The following is a 17,687-nucleotide window of genomic DNA, read 5'->3' on the forward strand; positions in this document are numbered from 1 at the left end:
CTTAAACAGACTGTTGTTAGAAATATGTATGTTAAAAGCACTATTGGTGCGGTGCCTTGTTGGCTCAGTCGGTTAAGCATCTGCCCTCAGCTCAGGTCATGATCCCAGGTTCCTGGGATTAAGCCCCGTATTGGGCTCTCTCCTCAGTGGGGAGTCTGCTTCTCCCTCTCCCTCTGTCCCTCCCCACTCTGCTCATGCTCTCTCTTAAATAAATAAAATCTTTTTTTTTAAAAAAAGTACTGTTGTTGAAGGTTCAGAAGGAATTGAGGAGCACAGTAGAGAAATCCTACATTGTCCTAAGAATACATATATCATCATAAACAGTGTTGGTAGAAATATGTTAAAGGTGCTCTGATAAGGATAAGGGCTCTGAGGGAAATGAACATGTTACTGTAAATTGAGGAAAAGACTATCCTTATCATTTTTTAAAGATTTTATTTATTTATTTTGAGAAGGAGAGGAGGGGGGTGGTAGGCAGAAGCAGAGGGAGAGAGAATCTCAAGCAGACTCCATGCTGAGCACAGAGCCTGATCTCATTACCCTGACATCATGACCTGCACCAAAATCAAGAGTTAGATGCTCAACCGGCTGAGCCACCCAGGGACCCCAATCCTAATCATAGAGAAGCAGAAAACTTACTTGAATTGTGACCTACAGTTGTGTGAAAAGTAGAGCTTGTAAATGATGGACTTGGATATTTAGCTGAGGAGGTTTCCAAGGAATCTGTTGGGCGTACTGCCTGGATTCTTTTTGCTGCTTTTAATAATATGTGAAAGGAAACAGATAAATTGAGAGAAGAACTGCTAAACAAAATGGATCCAGGATTTGACGAATTGGAAAATTCTCCAGCTGTCCAGATTGCAGAAGACACAAAACTTAGGAGATTTACTGTCAGGAAAGTATGCTCTGGAGAGAGCGCCAAAGGTGTGGCTGGATGGCCCTTTGCTAGTACTAAAGAGATTAGATTTGTGACTCATGGATCTTCTCAACCATCTTAGCAGAAGTCGGGAACAGGGATGGAATTATCCATGAAAGATTTGTGGAGGACCCTCTCGTCTAATGGTGTGAATCCCTGTGACTTCCATGGAAGACTCACAGAATTTTTGAGAATGAATGTTATACTGCCAGCAACATTGCCCAGTTGGCTTGCAAGAAACAGAGATAGGGTGAAATGAAGGAAGAATGTGGGATTCCCAAAATTCTACTGGAAGGACATGGCTAATACTACTGAGCAGCAAAAAAATGCTACCCTTCAAAAGAAAGGATTAAAGATTCTGAGGGCAGAGCGGTGAGCCCATTGGTGAGCCCTGAATCCACAGTGGGTTATTCCCAGGTCTTGAAAACTAATGGAACTTGCCCTGTTGGATTTCAAAATTACCTGGGACCGGGACACTTGGGTGGCTCAGCAGTTAAGCTCTGGCCTTCTGCTCAGGGTGTGATCCTGGGGTCCTGGGATCGAGTCCCTCATTGGGCTCCCTGTGAGGAGCCTGCTTCTCCCTCTGCCTCTGTGTGTTTCTCATGAACAAATAAATAAAAATCTTTAAAAAAAAAAAAAGACAAGGTTGGGTATAGTGGTCATTGAAGAGTGGTTTGGAGGTATAGTTTTGGGCTGCAGAGTATGGTTAGGAGGGGACATGGAGACTGATTCGGGGTCCATGGGGTTGTTTTCGGTGTGTACTGGGGATAGATGGGAGAGTGATTTGGAAGTGCTCTTTGGAGGTTGATGGTTTCAGGGCTGATTGCAGACGGTTTAGGGGAACGAGTTGGGGGTAGTGAAGGGTAGTTTATTCTTACAGTTTGGGAGTCCACGGAGGGTGGATTTGGGGGCATTGCTTGGGATCAATAAACAATAGTTTGGGGATACAGTTGGGGGAATGGAGGGTGGTTTGGGGGACACAGAAGTTTAGAGGAGAGTTTAGAGACGTGGTGGTGGCCCAAAAAGGCAGTTTCGGGTACTGCTTGGGGGTTTGCGGTGGGGGGTGACTCCGGGTGAGGGGCAGCCGGCTGATCACTGGGGGGGCGTGGCCTCGGCGGGGGAGCACTCCACCGCCCTCGAGGAAGCGTGTGCGCACGCGCTCCCAGCTGGTTCGCTCCTGGCGCTCCGAGGGCAGGAAAATCGAAGACCCAAACTGGCGCCTGCGCACTAGGTCTCCGCCGCTGCTGTGGTCTCGCGCCCCGCCCCCCGTCCCCCCACCTCTCCCCAGGCTCGGGCTCAGCCACGGCTGTGTCGGTGCAGCTGGGAGCAGACGGACCCGAGGTGAGGGTGGGGGGGGGGTCCGGGGTCCACCGACCGCGGCCGAGCCGGCGCGCCTCTCCCACCCTCCCCGCACCTCCAGTCTGGCCCCCACGGCTGACAGTTGCGCGGCCAAAAGCGGCCCACGGGCAGGGCGCGGAAGGGGAGTAGGCGCGAGGCCGGGGACGAGCGGGCGGCGGCGAGGGAGGGGCGCAACCCACCACCCTTCCTGGCCCACAGCGACCCCGCCTACGTCGCGGGACGTGGACCCTAGGTGAGTAACGCCCGCCTGGAGAAGAAGGGAGGAGACAGGGCGGAGTGAGGGCCCGGAAACGCCAACAGGGAATGTACCTGCGCGCGCACCCGCGACCTCTGACCCTGTGGTCGCACTCCTGACCCCTACCTGACCTGACTACACCGTTTTTAACCCCGAGCTCTGGCCAGTCTTGGCCCCAGGACCTCCGATCTGACCCCCCACCTAACCATATTTTGGCCTGGCGTGATCCGCAATCCCTGTTTTGTTCCCCCAAACCCAGTCCTGACCCCAAACTCCACCCAGTTCTGACCCCAAACTCCACCCAGTTCTGTTCTCAGGATCCTTGGCTTGACCCTGTTCCATCTCTGAAGCCTATCTTGCCTTGTCCGGACCATCCCAGTTTCTGGCCTGTGCCCCAAACTCTTGTCCAGCCCCTGAACCCCTTCCAGTCATGTCCTGTCCCCCTAATCGCAGTCTGATCCAGGTCTGTCTGGATTCCTGACCTCTGATTTCTAAACTTTCTCCCCCCCCCCCCAGTACTATCCTCCTGGTCCCCTCCTGACTCCCCATCTCCAACCTGGCCCACTCCCTTTAGACCATCCCTCTGTTTCCTGCCCTGTCTCTGCCCCCAGTCCTGTGCTGTTTTCCCCTGACTTCTCTTGTCCCATCACTGTCCTCATTCCTATCCTTATTCTGTTCCAGTCTTTTCCTGTTCCTTACTTCCATCCTGAACCTGCCCTTTTCCCTATCCCCTTCCTTGAGCACTGTCTTGGCCTGTCATCATTTCTGAGAGCTATCCTATACTAACTCTGCCCTGCTCTTTTGTTCTTTGCTGCCCCCTACTTTTTCTCTGACCCTTGTCCTAAACCTCACTCCATCCCACCCCCTGGCCAGTGTCTTGGCTCCTTCTCTGTCCTGCCTCCTGACCTCCATCCTACAATGACTCTGATTCTCTCTTGCCCCCTGCGCTCCTTCCTGTTCTCTTCCTTCATCCTCTCCCAACCTGAAGCCCCCATCCTATCCCTTACCATGCCCCTCCACTCCAGTCAGATCTCCCTCTTCCTAACACCCACTTTCCATCTCATCTGAGCTCAAAAAAACTGAGTCCTGTTATACCCTGCCCCTGAACTCGGAGGTTCCAATGTTCCCATTATCTCCGGTTCATCCCAAATGCCTCTCAGCATGAACAAGAGCAAGAAGCCTTGTGGGCCCTGTGTGGCTTAAGGAGGTTTTCGTTTGTGATGTCCTTCACCCCCACCCAGTGATCTCACGCAGAGCTTGCATTTGTCTGCCTGCTCCAGGGGGGCATGGAACTGTTCCTACACCCCCCACCCTCCCCAAGTGTGAAAGAACACCCTAAATTATTCAGTGACTCTCTGGGAGTCTGAGATCTGGATCATGTTTCCAGCCTAGCTAGGTTGGGGGCTGCCCCGTGTCAAGGTGGGGGGTGTGGTGAGCAAACATGCAGGAGTGGGGAACACAGGGGTATGTGGGAACCTTCCATGTCATGCTACCCCTATCTCCTAGTCTTGAACCTGGGTGTACATGATCTCTGCTTTCCGGCCTGAAAAAGTCCATTCCAAGCCAGAGGCTTGGTAGGGGTGAGATGGGGATGGGGGGATTCTATCCCCCTTCTCTCAACTGTAAACAATACAAATGGCAGTGCTAAGTCCATCCCACCTCTGTGGGGCAGGTGTGTGTGTGAGTCACTGGGTGTTAGATTCAGTCCTATCCAGTAGTGACAATAACAATAAGAGCAATACAAGATTCTCGATTCTCTCACTGAATCTCCTTGATTCTGAGGACAAGCAAGGAGAATTTGGATAGTGAGAAGGTAACATGTTATTCAGTTCTGTTTTGTTCCTGCATTTGTCATAGAGAGTAGTGAGAACTTGAATAACAAGATATTTGACCCATGTCATTTATCTAAAACATTTATCCAAACCTATTTTTTAAAGATTTTATTTATTCATGAGAGACACAGAAGCAGAGACATAGGCAGAGGGAGGAGCAGGTTCCCTGGAGGGGAGCCTGATGCGGGACTCGATCCCAGGACCCCGGGATCACAACCTGAGCTGAAGGCAGATGCTCAACCACTAAGCCATTCAGGTGTCCCAAACCTAATTTTTTTTTAAGTAGGCTCCACACCCAGCATGGAGCCCAACATGGGGCTTGAACTCACAATCCTGAGAGATCAAGACCTGAGTTAAGATCAAGAGTCAGATGCTTAACTGTCTGAGCCACCCAGGTGCCTCTACCCGAACCTATTAATAACAACACAAGTGTCCTTCATTGTTCTGATGTTTGTTTGGCACCTGACTTCTGAGAGGGAGAGCTTGGATAATTCCAACAGTGAAAGATACCAAGTTACCTGGAGGTTTTTTGCTTTTGCATTTTACATAGTGAGTGGGGAGGGTTCAGATAATGAGGGATAACGACTCCAACTAAAAAATATATTCAAATTGATTCATCTCCCTGAGCTCCAGTGGCAAGAGTTGGGATAGTAAGAGTACTGTGTTGTGTGAATATATTTGGCTCCTGCATTTTGTCTGGTGAGGGAAAGCTCAGAGAGTGGGGGATAGCAGTTCTACCTCAGGTATATCCAAATCCTTTCAGTTCCTGTATATGGGTAGTAAGCATTTGGAGAATTTACCTGAATATGTTTGGTTCCTGAATTTTTGATGTTGAGTAGCAAGAGGGCTGATAATGATAGAAAACAGCTCTGTTTCAAATATGTCTGGTTTAATCATTGGGGAAGGTTCGGTATCTAGATAGCAAGTAGGGAGGCTTTGGAGGCTGAAGCATACCAGCTTGGTCTTAGCAGTACATCTGAATACATTGAGTTCTTTTCTTTGGATAGTGAGAGATTGGACAAATTTATTTCAGAGAAAAACAACTCTGTTGCAAATTTATCAGGTGAAGCTGAGGGATACCAGCTCTTCAGCTCTGTCTCAAAAAAGAAAAAATACACACACACACACACACACACACATTCCTGAGTTTGAATTGGGAGGGATAGTATAATTATGACAGCCAATACATATTGAGCACTAACCAAAGGCGAATTATTGTCCTAAGCAAGATTTCAGTGCATTAATTCATGTCATGCTCACAACAGTCCTGTGAAGTACATGTTGTCACCCCCATTTTACAGATGAAGACATTGAGGCCTGGGAGAGGTTAAGTGACTTGTCCAGGCAGTCAGTCACAGAGCTATAAGTGGCAGAGCAGGGTTGAATCTTATTTTTTTAAAAGATTTCATCCATCCATTCATGAGCGACAGAGAGAGAGAGAGGGAGAGAGAGAGAGAGAGAGGCAGAGACACAGGCAGAGGGAGATGCAGGCTCCATGTGGGACTCGATCCCGGGACTCCAGGATCATGCCCCGGGCTGCAGGCGGCGCTAAGCTGCTGCGCCACCAGGGCTGCCCAGGGTTGAATCTTAGAGCCACTACTTGCTACCCCTACATGAGGCCACCTGAAGCTCAGGTCCTGGCCAGGCTGGGGCCTAGAGGTTGGCCATCTTACAGGCTGTTAAAAGTTGTGGACTGGAACAAATGATTCTGTCCCACCTGTCTGCCTGGCTCGAGAGGCCAGTTACCTGCCCTCCCCTCCTTACTCCTGCACCAGCCCACCTCTGCACAGGTTTTTTTTTTTTATTTATTCATGAGAAAAAAAATTATTCATTAGAGACACAGAGAGAGGGGCAGAGACAAAGGCAGAGGGAGAAGCAGGCTCCCTGCGGGGAGCCTGATGTAAGACTTGATCCAAGGACTCTGGGATCATGATCTGAGCCGAAGGCAGATGCTCAAACACTGAGCCACCCAGGTGCCCCCAGGGTTATTATTGTTGTTATTAACAGTCATTAATGACATGGTGTGAGTTTCCTTGCACTCTGAAATGCCTTCCAAAGTGACTCTGGCCTCTGTTGGCTCTGTAACAGCTGTTTACCCATTTTACAGATGAGGAAAGCTAAGCCAGGATATTCGGTCTGCATTGCTAGCCAGATACCCTTGTCCCTCTCAAGCTCTGGTTTCATAAGCATCCCTCTTCCCAGCATTCTTGGTGTCCTACAAGAGGCAGGAGAGGCCATGGCTGAGGGGATACACCCTATCAGCACCCAGCCACCCACCTCATGGTTGCTGCCTCCAGCAGCCCTAGGCAATGAAGGGGGGAGAAGGGGGCAGATGAAAGGACCCTTTGTGTCCCATGCCAGAAATCTCACCCCCAGGAAGATAGGTGGGCAGGGTGGCAGGAGCCCTCCATAGAATGTGTATATATACACTTATAGGAGGTGTAGGGCATTGCTGATAGAGCACTCCCCTCCAGGCTTGGCCCCCTTGCCAAGTGGGGAGGGAGCTTTCCTCACTCTACTCTTTCACATCACAGCATGGGCTACTGCAGGGGCTGGGTTGGGCTTGGGCCCTGAGGTCACAGAGCAGATGGTCCCAAATGGAGCACAGGATGTGTGGTATGTGCCGGGGCAGGCCAGAGCCCTCAATTTCCTAGACTCTTGGCCAGAAATGCCCAAGGGGGAGGAGTGGCGGGGGGGAGCCAGCCTGGCTTTAAAGAAGCATGAGCCCCCTCCCCACTCCTCCTCCCTTGCAGGAGGAGCCTCTGTCTGCCTCCAAGCCAGGACCCGGCCCCCCTAAGTTCTGAGTCCACCTGCTCTTATGTCTCTGTGATCAGAACCAGGCCTCTTCACCTCTCCAGGCCTTAGCTTCCACATCTACAAGCTGGCTATGAAGAGCTGGGTCTGCATCATCCTCCCAGGTTTGTAGGGACCAGGAGGGATGCACACATGCACGCTTTGTCAGTTTGCTGGGATGATTTCTTCTGGAGGCATGGAAGGTGGTCGGGTCTCAAAGCCCCGGCCTTTCCTTGGAAAAGCTGACCCCCCTGTCCCCAGCTTGGGAAACTGTTACCCCAGTGAGGATGGCAGTTGCACCAAACCTTCTCTCACCCATGCCTTGCCCTGGGAGGGAAGGGTAGGGACCCCAGGTATGTGATGCCTGCTTCCAAGAGACACACATCCGATTTATACCCAAGGCCTCCTATGTGCTCAACAAGTCCCAGGAATCCCATCCCCAGCTCCAAAGTGCTACTCTGGGGTAGGCAGGGTCTGATGTGGGCACCCGGTAGGACCAGAGGCAGCCACATACACCCACGACCCTTTGCCCTTCTTCCTCAGTTCTCTACTAGGTTACTGGGGTAAGTGGGGATGTCTGAGCTATTTTCTTGGCCATGCTGGACACCCTAGAGGGACCGGGCCCTGAGACTTGCCCCTAAGGGTGTCCTGAGCCCTGGTGACAGGCAAGCAAGGGTTAAGACATATGGGCTGGCCCAGTCCCTGGCCAGGTAGGCTGGGCTGTTGCCTAGTGGGAGGTGGCCTAGGCATCCGCCACAAAGCTCACTGCTCACCCACTCCTCACCCGCTCTGCTCACTGCCATTACCAGCTGGAACAGGGCCTGCTTGAGACAACTATTTTTTGAGGTACCTGAGGCTACCTCACAGCACCTGTCTGGCATTGGTGAGCACCTGGAAACAGGGGGCCCAGGGGCAGGGTCGGGGGAGAAGGGTATAGGGTATACAGAGGCTTCCTGTGGGAGAAAGCCAGGTCTATGTCAGGGGTGCAGTGAAGAAGGAGGGCCTGAGTAGAGGAGCGAAGCCCAAAACATCCAATTTCCTCTCCTGGCGTGAAGCCGATTCCTTGCCGGAAATGAACAAGGGGAAGGAATGGGGGAGAAGAGAAGCCAGATTCCCCCTTCTCCACTGTTCCCCCTACTTCCTCTCCCCCTTCCTCCCTTAGGGAGTAGCCTCTGCCTTCCTGCAACCTGGGACCTAGCCCCTCGGGAAAGCCCAGACTGGGCTATTGAGAAACTACTTCCGGACACCTGCCTGCCCCCCATCTGTTCACCCAGAGTTTTGGGAGGAGGGCTCTAGGTCAGTGAAGGGAGCAGTCCCAGACATTGGGAGTTTGTACTTGGCTTGATAGTGGCAAGATATGGAAATGGGGGGGTCCCACAGAGGGTGCTAGGGTGCCACCCAGGTGAGGTGTCTTGGTTGTAAACAGTCATTACAGCCAGGAATTTCTTTCTCGGCTGTGGTGTCAGAAGGACAGACCTGAAAAACCTGCTGGGCCCGCCTCTGGGTGTGTGTGTGGTACCCTCTGCAGCTCTCCTGCTGCAGCCTATCCTAAGACAGGACTTGGGGGCTGGGGTGGGGGAGTGTTATGGCAGGGGACCGCTGGGATCCCCCTTCTCACAGTCTCCAGGTGGGGATGGGGCAGTTCTCAACCCTGGGGCAAATATGCAGAGAGGGCAGGCGAGTCAAAGGCAGAGGTTTGGGAGCTGGGTGTGGGGCATTGACCCTGTGTCTAGCCTACCCAGTGACCCCATGACTCAGGCCTAAGCTATGTCCCCGAGGTCAGGCTGACAGGGTGGAGTAGGGGTTCCTGTCTAGACCCCTTGTTGACTTCCAGGGCCATGAGCTCTCAGGGAAGGAAGGCTCAAGGCAGCCCAGCATCGGATGTGGGAGCAATCCTAATGAATGGATCCACTGGGGAGGAGTTGAAGTTCCTGTCAGGGTGGAGGAAGGTTTAGGGGAACCCTGGGAGAATTCCTCAGACTCAAAGGGGCTGGGGAAGAAGGAGCTCCAGGAGCTTAGGGGCTGAAGAGGCTGAGCTGGGACCTCGAGGAAACCCTGCCACGCTGGGCAGTATCAGACCTTGGAGTGTGGGCATCTGCAAAGTGCACATTGCTGCCGGGATGTGCAGAAAGGCTCTAGGGACTGACCCCTGACCCTGAGGTTGAGTACAGGGAGCCACTGTTTTTTGGGAGGTGTACAGACTCTGAGGAGTCACTAGCAGGACTGGTGGCACCATATTAGCAGCTTGGCCCCATCACCTGGTAGATAGATGGGGAAGGGGCTTGAACTTACACTTCTTTAGCTGCCTGGGTCTTTTCCACACCTGGTCCCCATGGCATGACAAGCTGGGGAGTAGGAGGGGATGGGACCTCTGTGGCCTCATGAGGCCCTCCTAGTTGCCTGCCACCTAAGGTCACACCAGGTGGTAGGAGGTGATGTCAGCTGGGGACCGATCAGGATGTGGGAGGGAAGGAGCAAACTCCAGAGGAGGGGACGAGGGCAGGGCTGGCAGCCAGCCAAGGGAGGCTGGTCAGCCAGGGTGTCTGGGGGCAGAGAAGGAAGCAGGAGGCAGGAGGCTTGTTATCTGCAGCTGTGGACTTTGTTGCTCACAGTCCCAGCAGGGTGACTTCCCTGTGCTGGGTACAGGACGGATTGGGGTGGGGAGAGGGGCTGGAGGGGTCCTGGGACTAAGTGAACACTCCCCGTGCTGCATCGGGGCTGCAGGATGAAGTTGGGACAAGTAGAGATCCACACATCTCGCTAGATCCCCAGCTTGGCTACCTTAGCATTCTTTCATTTCTGTAACAGCCATTCATTGAGCACTTGCTGCTTGCTCAGAAGTGTTCTGAGTGCCAGAGATACCCTGAAAACAGAACAGGTATGTTTCTTGTCCTCGAGAACGTGCAAGGGAAGCACAGTCTCTTGCTGGACAGCCATTGTGAGGGGCCATATGTAGGGGCGCACCTCTGGAAGTGATATTTAAGCCCCAGAATCTAAGTGAGAACCAGGGGTTGGAGAGGCATGGTGTGGAAAAAGCACTCCAGATGGCAGCCATAGCCTGGGCAAGGGCCCTGGGGCCTGCCGGGCGGGGAGCTCATGAGGCATCGGTGGGGTTGGAACTGCTCCAGTGGAGGAGAATCAGGCTGGAGGGGTGGGCCTGAGCTACACCCTTAGCCATGGGCAGGGTATTCACCCTTCTGTGCCTTACTGCCCTCATCTCGAAAATGGGAGGCCGATAATGCCAGAGTTGCCATCAAAAGGTGGTAGGAAGATTCAGCGTGGCATGGAAGGTGGCTGTTACATGATCGAGGTGCTTAATTGGTGCCTATCCTTGTTACAGTTGGTTGAATCCGTACCGTTAATTCTCCCTCCCTAGGCAAGACTCCTGACTGCGGCCCATGGGCCTCTGAGGAGGCGTTGTAAGTCCGCCCAGCTCCCCGCGTGCTGTGCTTCCATTCAATGGGAAGGGAACCAAGGTACCAGGACCCAGTGGGTCCAGGCGCTGATACAGATTCTGAGAGGGCAGGTCCATCAGGCGGGTGGGGTCAGGGTACCCCTCATTCCCGGCTGGGGCACGGGAAGTTCGGTAGGGGCAGGGGGGAGTGGATGCAGAATGCTCCCTTGATGGCTCCCATGCATCACTGCCAGGCCTTGTCCAGCCATCAGCCACGGCCTCTCGACAGCACCAGGATGGAAGTCAAAGGTCAGCTGATCAGCTCTCCCACCTTCAATGCCTCAGGTAGGTGACCAGTTCTCCCTCTCTGCCTCTCCTCCCCTGCTCTGAGTCACCACCTGCCTACTTGGAAAGGGTTGGTCCCCAGCCCCACAGCTGCACCAGGATACCCTGGCCGATCTTTGCTCTGAACTTTGCTCCCTCTGTATCTAGCTGCCCTGTTTGGAGAAGCTGCCCCCCAGGTGAAGTCAGAGCGTTTGCGGGGGCTGCTCGACCGGCAGCGGGCCTTACAGGAGGCCCTGAGCCTGAAACTTCAGGAGCTCCGCAAAGTGTGTCTCCAGGAGGCGGTGAGGGCCCAACCCTAAGAGCGTTTGGTTGAGAGGGGGTGGTGAGGGGATGGGGCCCCCAAGTAGGCAGATTTGGGTGGCACCAGTTGCTGAGCCACCTGTCTGGGCTGCAGATTCCCTGTCACCCTCTAGCTCCTCAAAGCCCAACTCAGATGTCTTAGAAATCACTAAAATGCGGCAGTACAGGCCTCCAATTCCCTATCAGCAATTTGGAACCCCCCAAACCCTCAAAAACAATACTTATTTCCAAAATCTGGCAGTAAAACCTGACCTGAAACTGCCAAGGGGTGAGTTAGAGCTTTGATTTAGCCCTCTCGGTGTGAATGTCTACGCGGTTTGCCAGAAATAATGCAGTTCTGAGCATGCAGCCCCAGGCTCTGAAGGGGGGTGTTACAGAATGTATGGTGTATAGACTGGGTCGCCTTTACAAAGAATAAAGAATTCTGGATTCCAAATCAGGTCTCCCTACCTCCCATGCCCACTGCCCCAGGGATTTGGGCCATCGAGGGCTGAGAGTCCACAGCATACCTGTTGGGTGGAGAATGGAGAGGAAGGAGGAGGAGTAACAGGCATGGGCAGCTGAACATTGCTGAGCTCCTAGTAGGACTTCTGGAGTCATTACCGCTTTGCCTCATTCCCCCAACTAACCCTTGGTAGTCTCTGTCCCCTGCCCCCACCAGGAGCTGACTGGCCAGCTGCCCCCTGAGTGTCCACTAGAGCCTGGTGAACGGCCCCAGTTGGTCCGCCGGCGGCCCCCTGCAGCCCGAGGCTACCCTCCTTCGCACCCCAACCCTGCACACCACTCCTTATGCCCTGCTGAGGTGAACGGAGGGGCCTAGGGAACATGATGGGGGTGGGCCAGGTACAGAGGAGGAGCCCAGAGGAAGTTGGGCAGCCTTGGAGTTGTGGCCAGGGGAGGGAGAGGCTAAGGTGAGAAGAGAATGGCTTGAGGGATGTGGGTTCCAGCTCTAAAGGAAGATGCTGGGCCCCTGCATCATTGTCATTGTGATAAGCCTCTCACCTGGGGAAGATGAGTATGTCTAGTCCCTAACCAGGACAGGCACCGCCTGCAGAAGATATGAGCTCCGCCCCAGAATAGGCTCCTCTTCCAGCCCAGACAGCCTCTGCCCCCCCACCCCCCATGCCCCATGTTTGGCCATTTCGAACATTCGGTCCGATCCTGCCCTCTTGGGTGGGCCCCGCAGGAGCTGGCTCTTGAGGCCCTGGAGCGTGAAGTGTCAGTACAGCAGCAAATTGCGGCTGCGGCTCGCCGCCTAGCCTTGGCCCCTGAGCTGAGCCTTGAGCAGCGCCGGCGCCGGCGCCAGGTCCAGGCAGATGCACTGCGGAGGCTGCACGAGCTGGAAGAACAGCTTGGGGACCTCCGGGCCCGCCTGGGCCTCCCAGTACTCCCACCGCCACAGCCTCTACCCCTGTGTACCGGGCCAGTCATCACTGCCCAAGGAATTTGCCTGGGCACACGCCTTGCTCAGCTCAGCCAAGGTGAGCCAGCCCTGTGTTCACACAGGTCAAAGTGGGAGAGTGGGCATGGGTGGAAGGACATGATAGGGGTGGGGTAGGCAGCCAGCCAGTGAAAGGTGGGGAGCTGGGTGGGACTTGAGGGACCTGACCCGGGAGAGGAGTTGTGATAGACTGGCCCTGCAGTAAGGGTATGGCCACTGGGAACTTGACCAAATGGCACCAGGAAAACCAGGAGCCAAGCCTCAGGTAGTCTTGGATTCAGGTAAAGATGGGTTCTTGGGAAGGAACAGGGCGGAGAGGAGACCATCCAGGGGTGTCATTGATTGCATTGATAGGCCCGGGTCTCCCCCTTCTCCCTTGTAGAAGACGTAGTTCTGCACTCAGAGAGCAGCTCCCTCTCAGAGTCTGGGGCCAGCCATGACAATGGTGAGGACCCCTGTGCCCCAAGCCCACCCATCCTTTGATGCTCAGCCCCTCCACTCCCTCTTTAACCCCTCCTTAGCCATACCCCATCCTCACACGGGGCCCCCATCTTTCTTGCATCACCCTGACCCGCTCATCATCCCCACTTCCAGCCTCCTGCCTTAGTTCCTGCCCCACCCTCTGCCTGCAGCCCCCCAGGCTCTCTCTCATTGACTTCTCCCCTACTTGTCGCCTTCCTCCCAGAGGAGCCCCGTGGCTGCTTCCCTCTGGCCGAGCGCCCCTCACCACCCAAGGCCTGGGACCAACTTCGGGCAGTGTCTGGGGGCAGCCCCGAGCGGCGAACCCCATGGAAACCACCGCCGTCAGATCTTTATGGGGATCTGAAGAACCGGCGGAACTCTGTGGCCAGCCCCACCAGGTGAGGGTGAGCCCCTTCCCTCCCCAGGGAGCTGGGAGTGGGCTCCTGAGCCTGGGCTGGGGCAGGAGGTGGGTATGGTCTGGGCTGCTCTGGTGGGTATGGTCTCTAACCCAGGCCCCCATCTGGGCCTGCCCGTCTTTTGTCTAGCCCCACGCGCTCGCTGCCTAGGAGTGCCTCCAGTTTTGAGGGACGAAGTGTGCCTGCCACCCCTGTCCTCACCCGGGGCACTGGCCCCCAGCTCTGCAAGTAAGGGGACTCTTGAGGGTGGGTTTGATGACCAGAGGAAGGAAGGGGTAGTTCTGATGAGAAGAGCATTAGCAAAGGGTGTGGGATGTGAGAGGCTGGGCTTTGAAAGGTATATTTTGAACAAGTCCTCTCCCTTCTCTGAATCTTTGCTTCTCATCTATGAGATGGGTGTAGTATCTGCCTCTGAAGGACACTGTGCGCATAATAAGTTCTGTTTAACCTGTACTGAGTGCCTAACATCTGCTGGGAGTTGGTACTCTCCATGATGTCAACTCACGTAATTGTCCTTAGATCCCTGTGAGGTAGATGCTGTTGTTACTCCCATTTTATAAATTAGGAGCCAGAGGCACAGAGAGGTTAAGTGACTTGATACTAAACTGAAGACCTGGTGTTTGAACCCAGGCCACTTTGATTCTAGAGTCCATGCTTCTAACCACTGTATCCTTCTACTTGAAGAAATACTTGATAAGCGCCTGCTTTTCCCCGGCTGTGAACATAACAAAACTCCTGTCTGTAGGGCACCTACATTCTGAGAATGGTGCTGGCAGGATGATAGTTTGGGGTGGTTTATACATATGGTAGGGACAGAGAGTTTGGGAAGTTGAATTCCAGGCCCCAGGATTGGGACCCCATCGTGGAGGAGGCCGGGAGCAGGAAGGGCTGAGGATCCCATGTATTGGGGAAAGCCCTCTGCTGGCCCTCCCCTGTCCTTACTTCCTCTCCAGCCCTGCACGTGCTTCCATCTCCCTTGGCACTGACATACATCAACATCCCATACATCTTTCGTCCCTCTGCCCCCCAGCATAGGACAGAACCTCCACCGCCTTTTACATGCCCCCGCTTAGCACCTGAATACATGCGGTTTCTAATCGGGTCTCCTTCAGAGATGCACCAGTGAAAGCTCAGGAAGAGGTGGGGTCTGGCAGGCACTTGGCCTGCTATTTCTGATGCTACTCCTGTCACCCCCACCTCTGTGTCCCCAGACCCGAAGGTCTCCATTCTCGCCAGTGGTCCGGCAGCCAGGACTCCCAGATGGGCTTCCCCCGGGCAGATCCCATCTCCGACCGTGCCTCCCTCTTCGCAGCCCGCACCCGTCGCAGCAACAGCTCTGAGGCCCTGCTTGTGGACCGGGCGGCCGGTGGGGGAGCTGGCTCCCCACCTGCGCCTCTGGCTCCCCCTGCCACCGGCCCCCCGGTCTGCAAGAGCAGCGAGGTGCTGTATGAGCGCCCACAACCCACCCCTGCCTTCTCCTCCCGCACGACTGGCCCCCCAGACCCTCCCCGGGCTGCCCGGCCTAGCTCAGCTGCCCCTGCCTCCCGTGGGGCACCCCGGCTCCCACCTGCGTGCGGGGACTTCCTCTTGGACTATTCCCTGGACCGGGGCCTGCCCCGTAGTGGTGGCGGGGCAGGCTGGGGGGAGCTGCTGCCAGCAGCTGAGGTCCCAGGACCCCTCTCCCGCCGGGATGGGCTCCTCACCGTGCTCCCAGGCCCACCACCCGTGTATGCAGCAGATGGCAGCAGCCCCCTCCTCCGCAGCAAGGATCCCCACGCCCGGGCCACCCGCACCAAGCCCTGTGGCCTGCCCCTGGAGGCCGCCGCCACCGAGGGTCCAGAGGGGCATCCAAACCCCCTGCTGTGGATGCCCCCACCCACCCGTATCCCCCAGGCTGGTGAACGCAGCGGCCATAAGAACCTTGCCCTGGAGGGGCTGCGGGACTGGTACATCCGCAACTCGGGACTGGCCGCCGGGCCCCAGCGCCGGCCCGTGCTCCCCCACATGGGTCCGCAACACCCGCCCTTCCTCCATGCCCGCTGCTATGAGGTGGGCCAGGCGCTGTATGGGGCCCCCAGCCAGGCGCCGCTCCCGCACTCGAGGAGTTTCACGGCACCCCCTGTCTCCGGCAGGTATGGGGGGTGCTTTTACTAATGGGTAGGGGTCTCTTGAGGCAGATGGCAAAGGTATCCAGGTTTCGGAGCAGCCAGTCATGGTAGCTAAGGACTCAGAGCACCAGAGAACTAGCCTCAGCCTCGGCCCAGAGTCCCGGGCCCTGCCTGACCTGCATGAATCCCTGGGGTCTCTCTCGGTGGAGGGGTGTCTTGGGCCCTGGCAGCAGCAGCAGCAGTAGTCTTCTGCCAGACTGTAGAAGAATTCTAATATTTGAACAAAACCGTGCATGTCAGCTGAAAATGAGCCTTGAAAGCAGGGTGCTGGGAGGAAGGGCCTCCTGGGCCCCTCGCCTTTCTCTTCTTCCTTTTGCTGCGCCCCTACGCTTGCAAGCCTAAAGGTGCTGTCCTGTGCCTGCCTCCACCTCTTTAACGAGCCTCTTTTCCTCTCTTTCTGTGTCTTGTTCGTCTCTTCCTCTCTCCTCTGTCTTGCCACCCTGTCTGGATTCTGCTACCCCTTCTAAAGATACTACGCGGACTTCCTGTACCCCCCGGAGCTGAGCGCTCGTTTAAGTGACCTGACGCTAGAGGGGGAGCAGTCCTCCAGTTCTGACCCCCAGACCCCGGGGACACTGGTCTGACCCCTTCTGATATGCCCTTTGTTGGCCCGGGCACGACTTTAATCTGGGGAGCACACAGCTGACCTCACCAAACCCTGGGGTGTGGTTGCTCTCAGTCCTGGGGGTTGGGGGGTGCCGACCTGCTCTTCCAAGGCCCCTGGCTCCTTGTAGATGCACGAAGGTGTCTGACACCCCGCTTCCCCTCTCACACTGTGCTGGGAACTGGGGCCCTCAGCCAGCTCAAAAGAGGGGGGATAGTGTAATGGGGACTCTGAGCCCCTTCCTCCATTTCTGTTTACAGTTGTGATTTAGGTATTCACTGTCTTCCCCCCCCCAACACTAGACGTTTTATAAAAGGGAAACTGATCTCGTCCTGGTTGGGTTCATTCCTGTCCTCATGCCCACCCTGTTCCATTCAGGAGCACACCCCCCACCAATAAAATGGACCATAGAGGGTCTCAGGGCCCTGTTCGGGGCAGCCAGGAGACTCTGGTGTGAACAAAACTCCCTGCCACCCCCCACCAGAGCAGTTCTTGGGGAGGTGGGCTCTCTGCCCACATCTGGAAGGACTGAAGTCTGGGTAGAGGGCTTGGATTCATTTTCCTACCCCTGGGGGTGCCTGAGGGAGCCCCAGTCCTTGTCTGCCTGTCTGTGCCCGCTGCCTCTGCCCACAGGATGAGATGGCCCAGCCTCTGGTGGCACCGTCTGCCCCATTCTGTCCCAATCAGGAAGCCCTGCAGGAGGGCCAAAGGGCAGAGCTATCGGGTGTGTTGTGTCCTGGGATGCTGCGGTGGTGGAACCTGGTATCTAGTGGATGCCAGTAAAATCCTCAGGTGACGTCTGGCCACAGCTACGTCACATCTTCCTTTGGCTTTCTTTTTTCTTTTTTAACAAATCTACACAAGCTGTGTTTTCTATGATACCTATCTGTGACTTTCTGGAGCTGGGGGTCCCCCTACCTCCTTTACCTGGTATTAAAGTTTTCTTTTTTTTTTTTTTTTACCAATGGATCTGGGCCCAAGACACTAACCCACACTGGAAGGGGATTTCTATAATAAATGTGTAAACTGAACTCAGTGTGTCTCTCCTCTGTCTGCCTTGCCTGGGGCCCCCACACATGTGGGTAAGACCAGGTAATATAGTTTTATGATGCCACATTACAAAAGATACAACACCAGAAATAGCCTGTGATAATGTCATCCACTCTGGACTGACTTGCTGTGATGTGGGGCAACATTTTTGCCTGTCTGTGCTCAGATTCCTTGCCAGCCCTGAACGAGAGCCCTCAGTGATACAAATGATAGGAAACACTCTGCCCTTAACTATCTTGTGCGTGAATGCCACTCTAGAGGTAACTGGTTCAAAAAAGGAGCTGAGAGCGAGCGGCCCCCCTGCCTTCAGTCCACATACTTGACAGAAAGAGATCCAGAGTCCAGCAAGAACGGAAAAGCAGAAGGCCACTT

General features: G+C 54.9%; 1 protein-coding gene across 7 annotated transcripts; it reads left to right on the top strand.

Moving 5' to 3' along the window:
* Positions 1 to 2,197: 2,197 nt before the first annotated feature.
* Positions 2,198 to 17,296, top strand: CCDC120 (coiled-coil domain containing 120). 7 transcript variants are annotated; one of them, XM_055338729.1, is made up of 11 exons: positions 7,829 to 8,018; positions 9,944 to 10,013; positions 10,512 to 10,611; positions 10,784 to 10,874; positions 11,022 to 11,155; positions 11,836 to 11,976; positions 12,361 to 12,655; positions 12,998 to 13,060; positions 13,301 to 13,475; positions 13,623 to 13,721; positions 14,705 to 17,296. In XM_055338729.1, the coding sequence occupies exons 4-11, from the start codon at positions 10,826 to 10,828 to the stop codon at positions 15,645 to 15,647; spliced, it is 1,899 nt and encodes a 632-aa protein (XP_055194704.1). In that variant the 5' UTR covers positions 7,829 to 8,018; positions 9,944 to 10,013; positions 10,512 to 10,611; positions 10,784 to 10,825; the 3' UTR covers positions 15,648 to 17,296. The 7 variants fall into 7 exon arrangements, with proteins under 7 accessions (XP_055194706.1, XP_055194709.1, XP_055194704.1 ...); XM_055338732.1 differs by having other exon boundaries at positions 10,512 to 10,554; XM_055338731.1 differs by lacking the exons at positions 7,829 to 8,018; positions 9,944 to 10,013 and adding an exon at positions 2,198 to 2,507.
* Positions 17,297 to 17,687: the final 391 nt, after the last annotated feature.

This window comes from Nyctereutes procyonoides, unplaced genomic scaffold, assembly GCF_905146905.1.
Source record: "Nyctereutes procyonoides isolate TBG_1078 unplaced genomic scaffold, NYPRO_anot_genome, whole genome shotgun sequence".
NCBI classification, from domain to species: domain Eukaryota; kingdom Metazoa; phylum Chordata; class Mammalia; order Carnivora; family Canidae; genus Nyctereutes; species Nyctereutes procyonoides.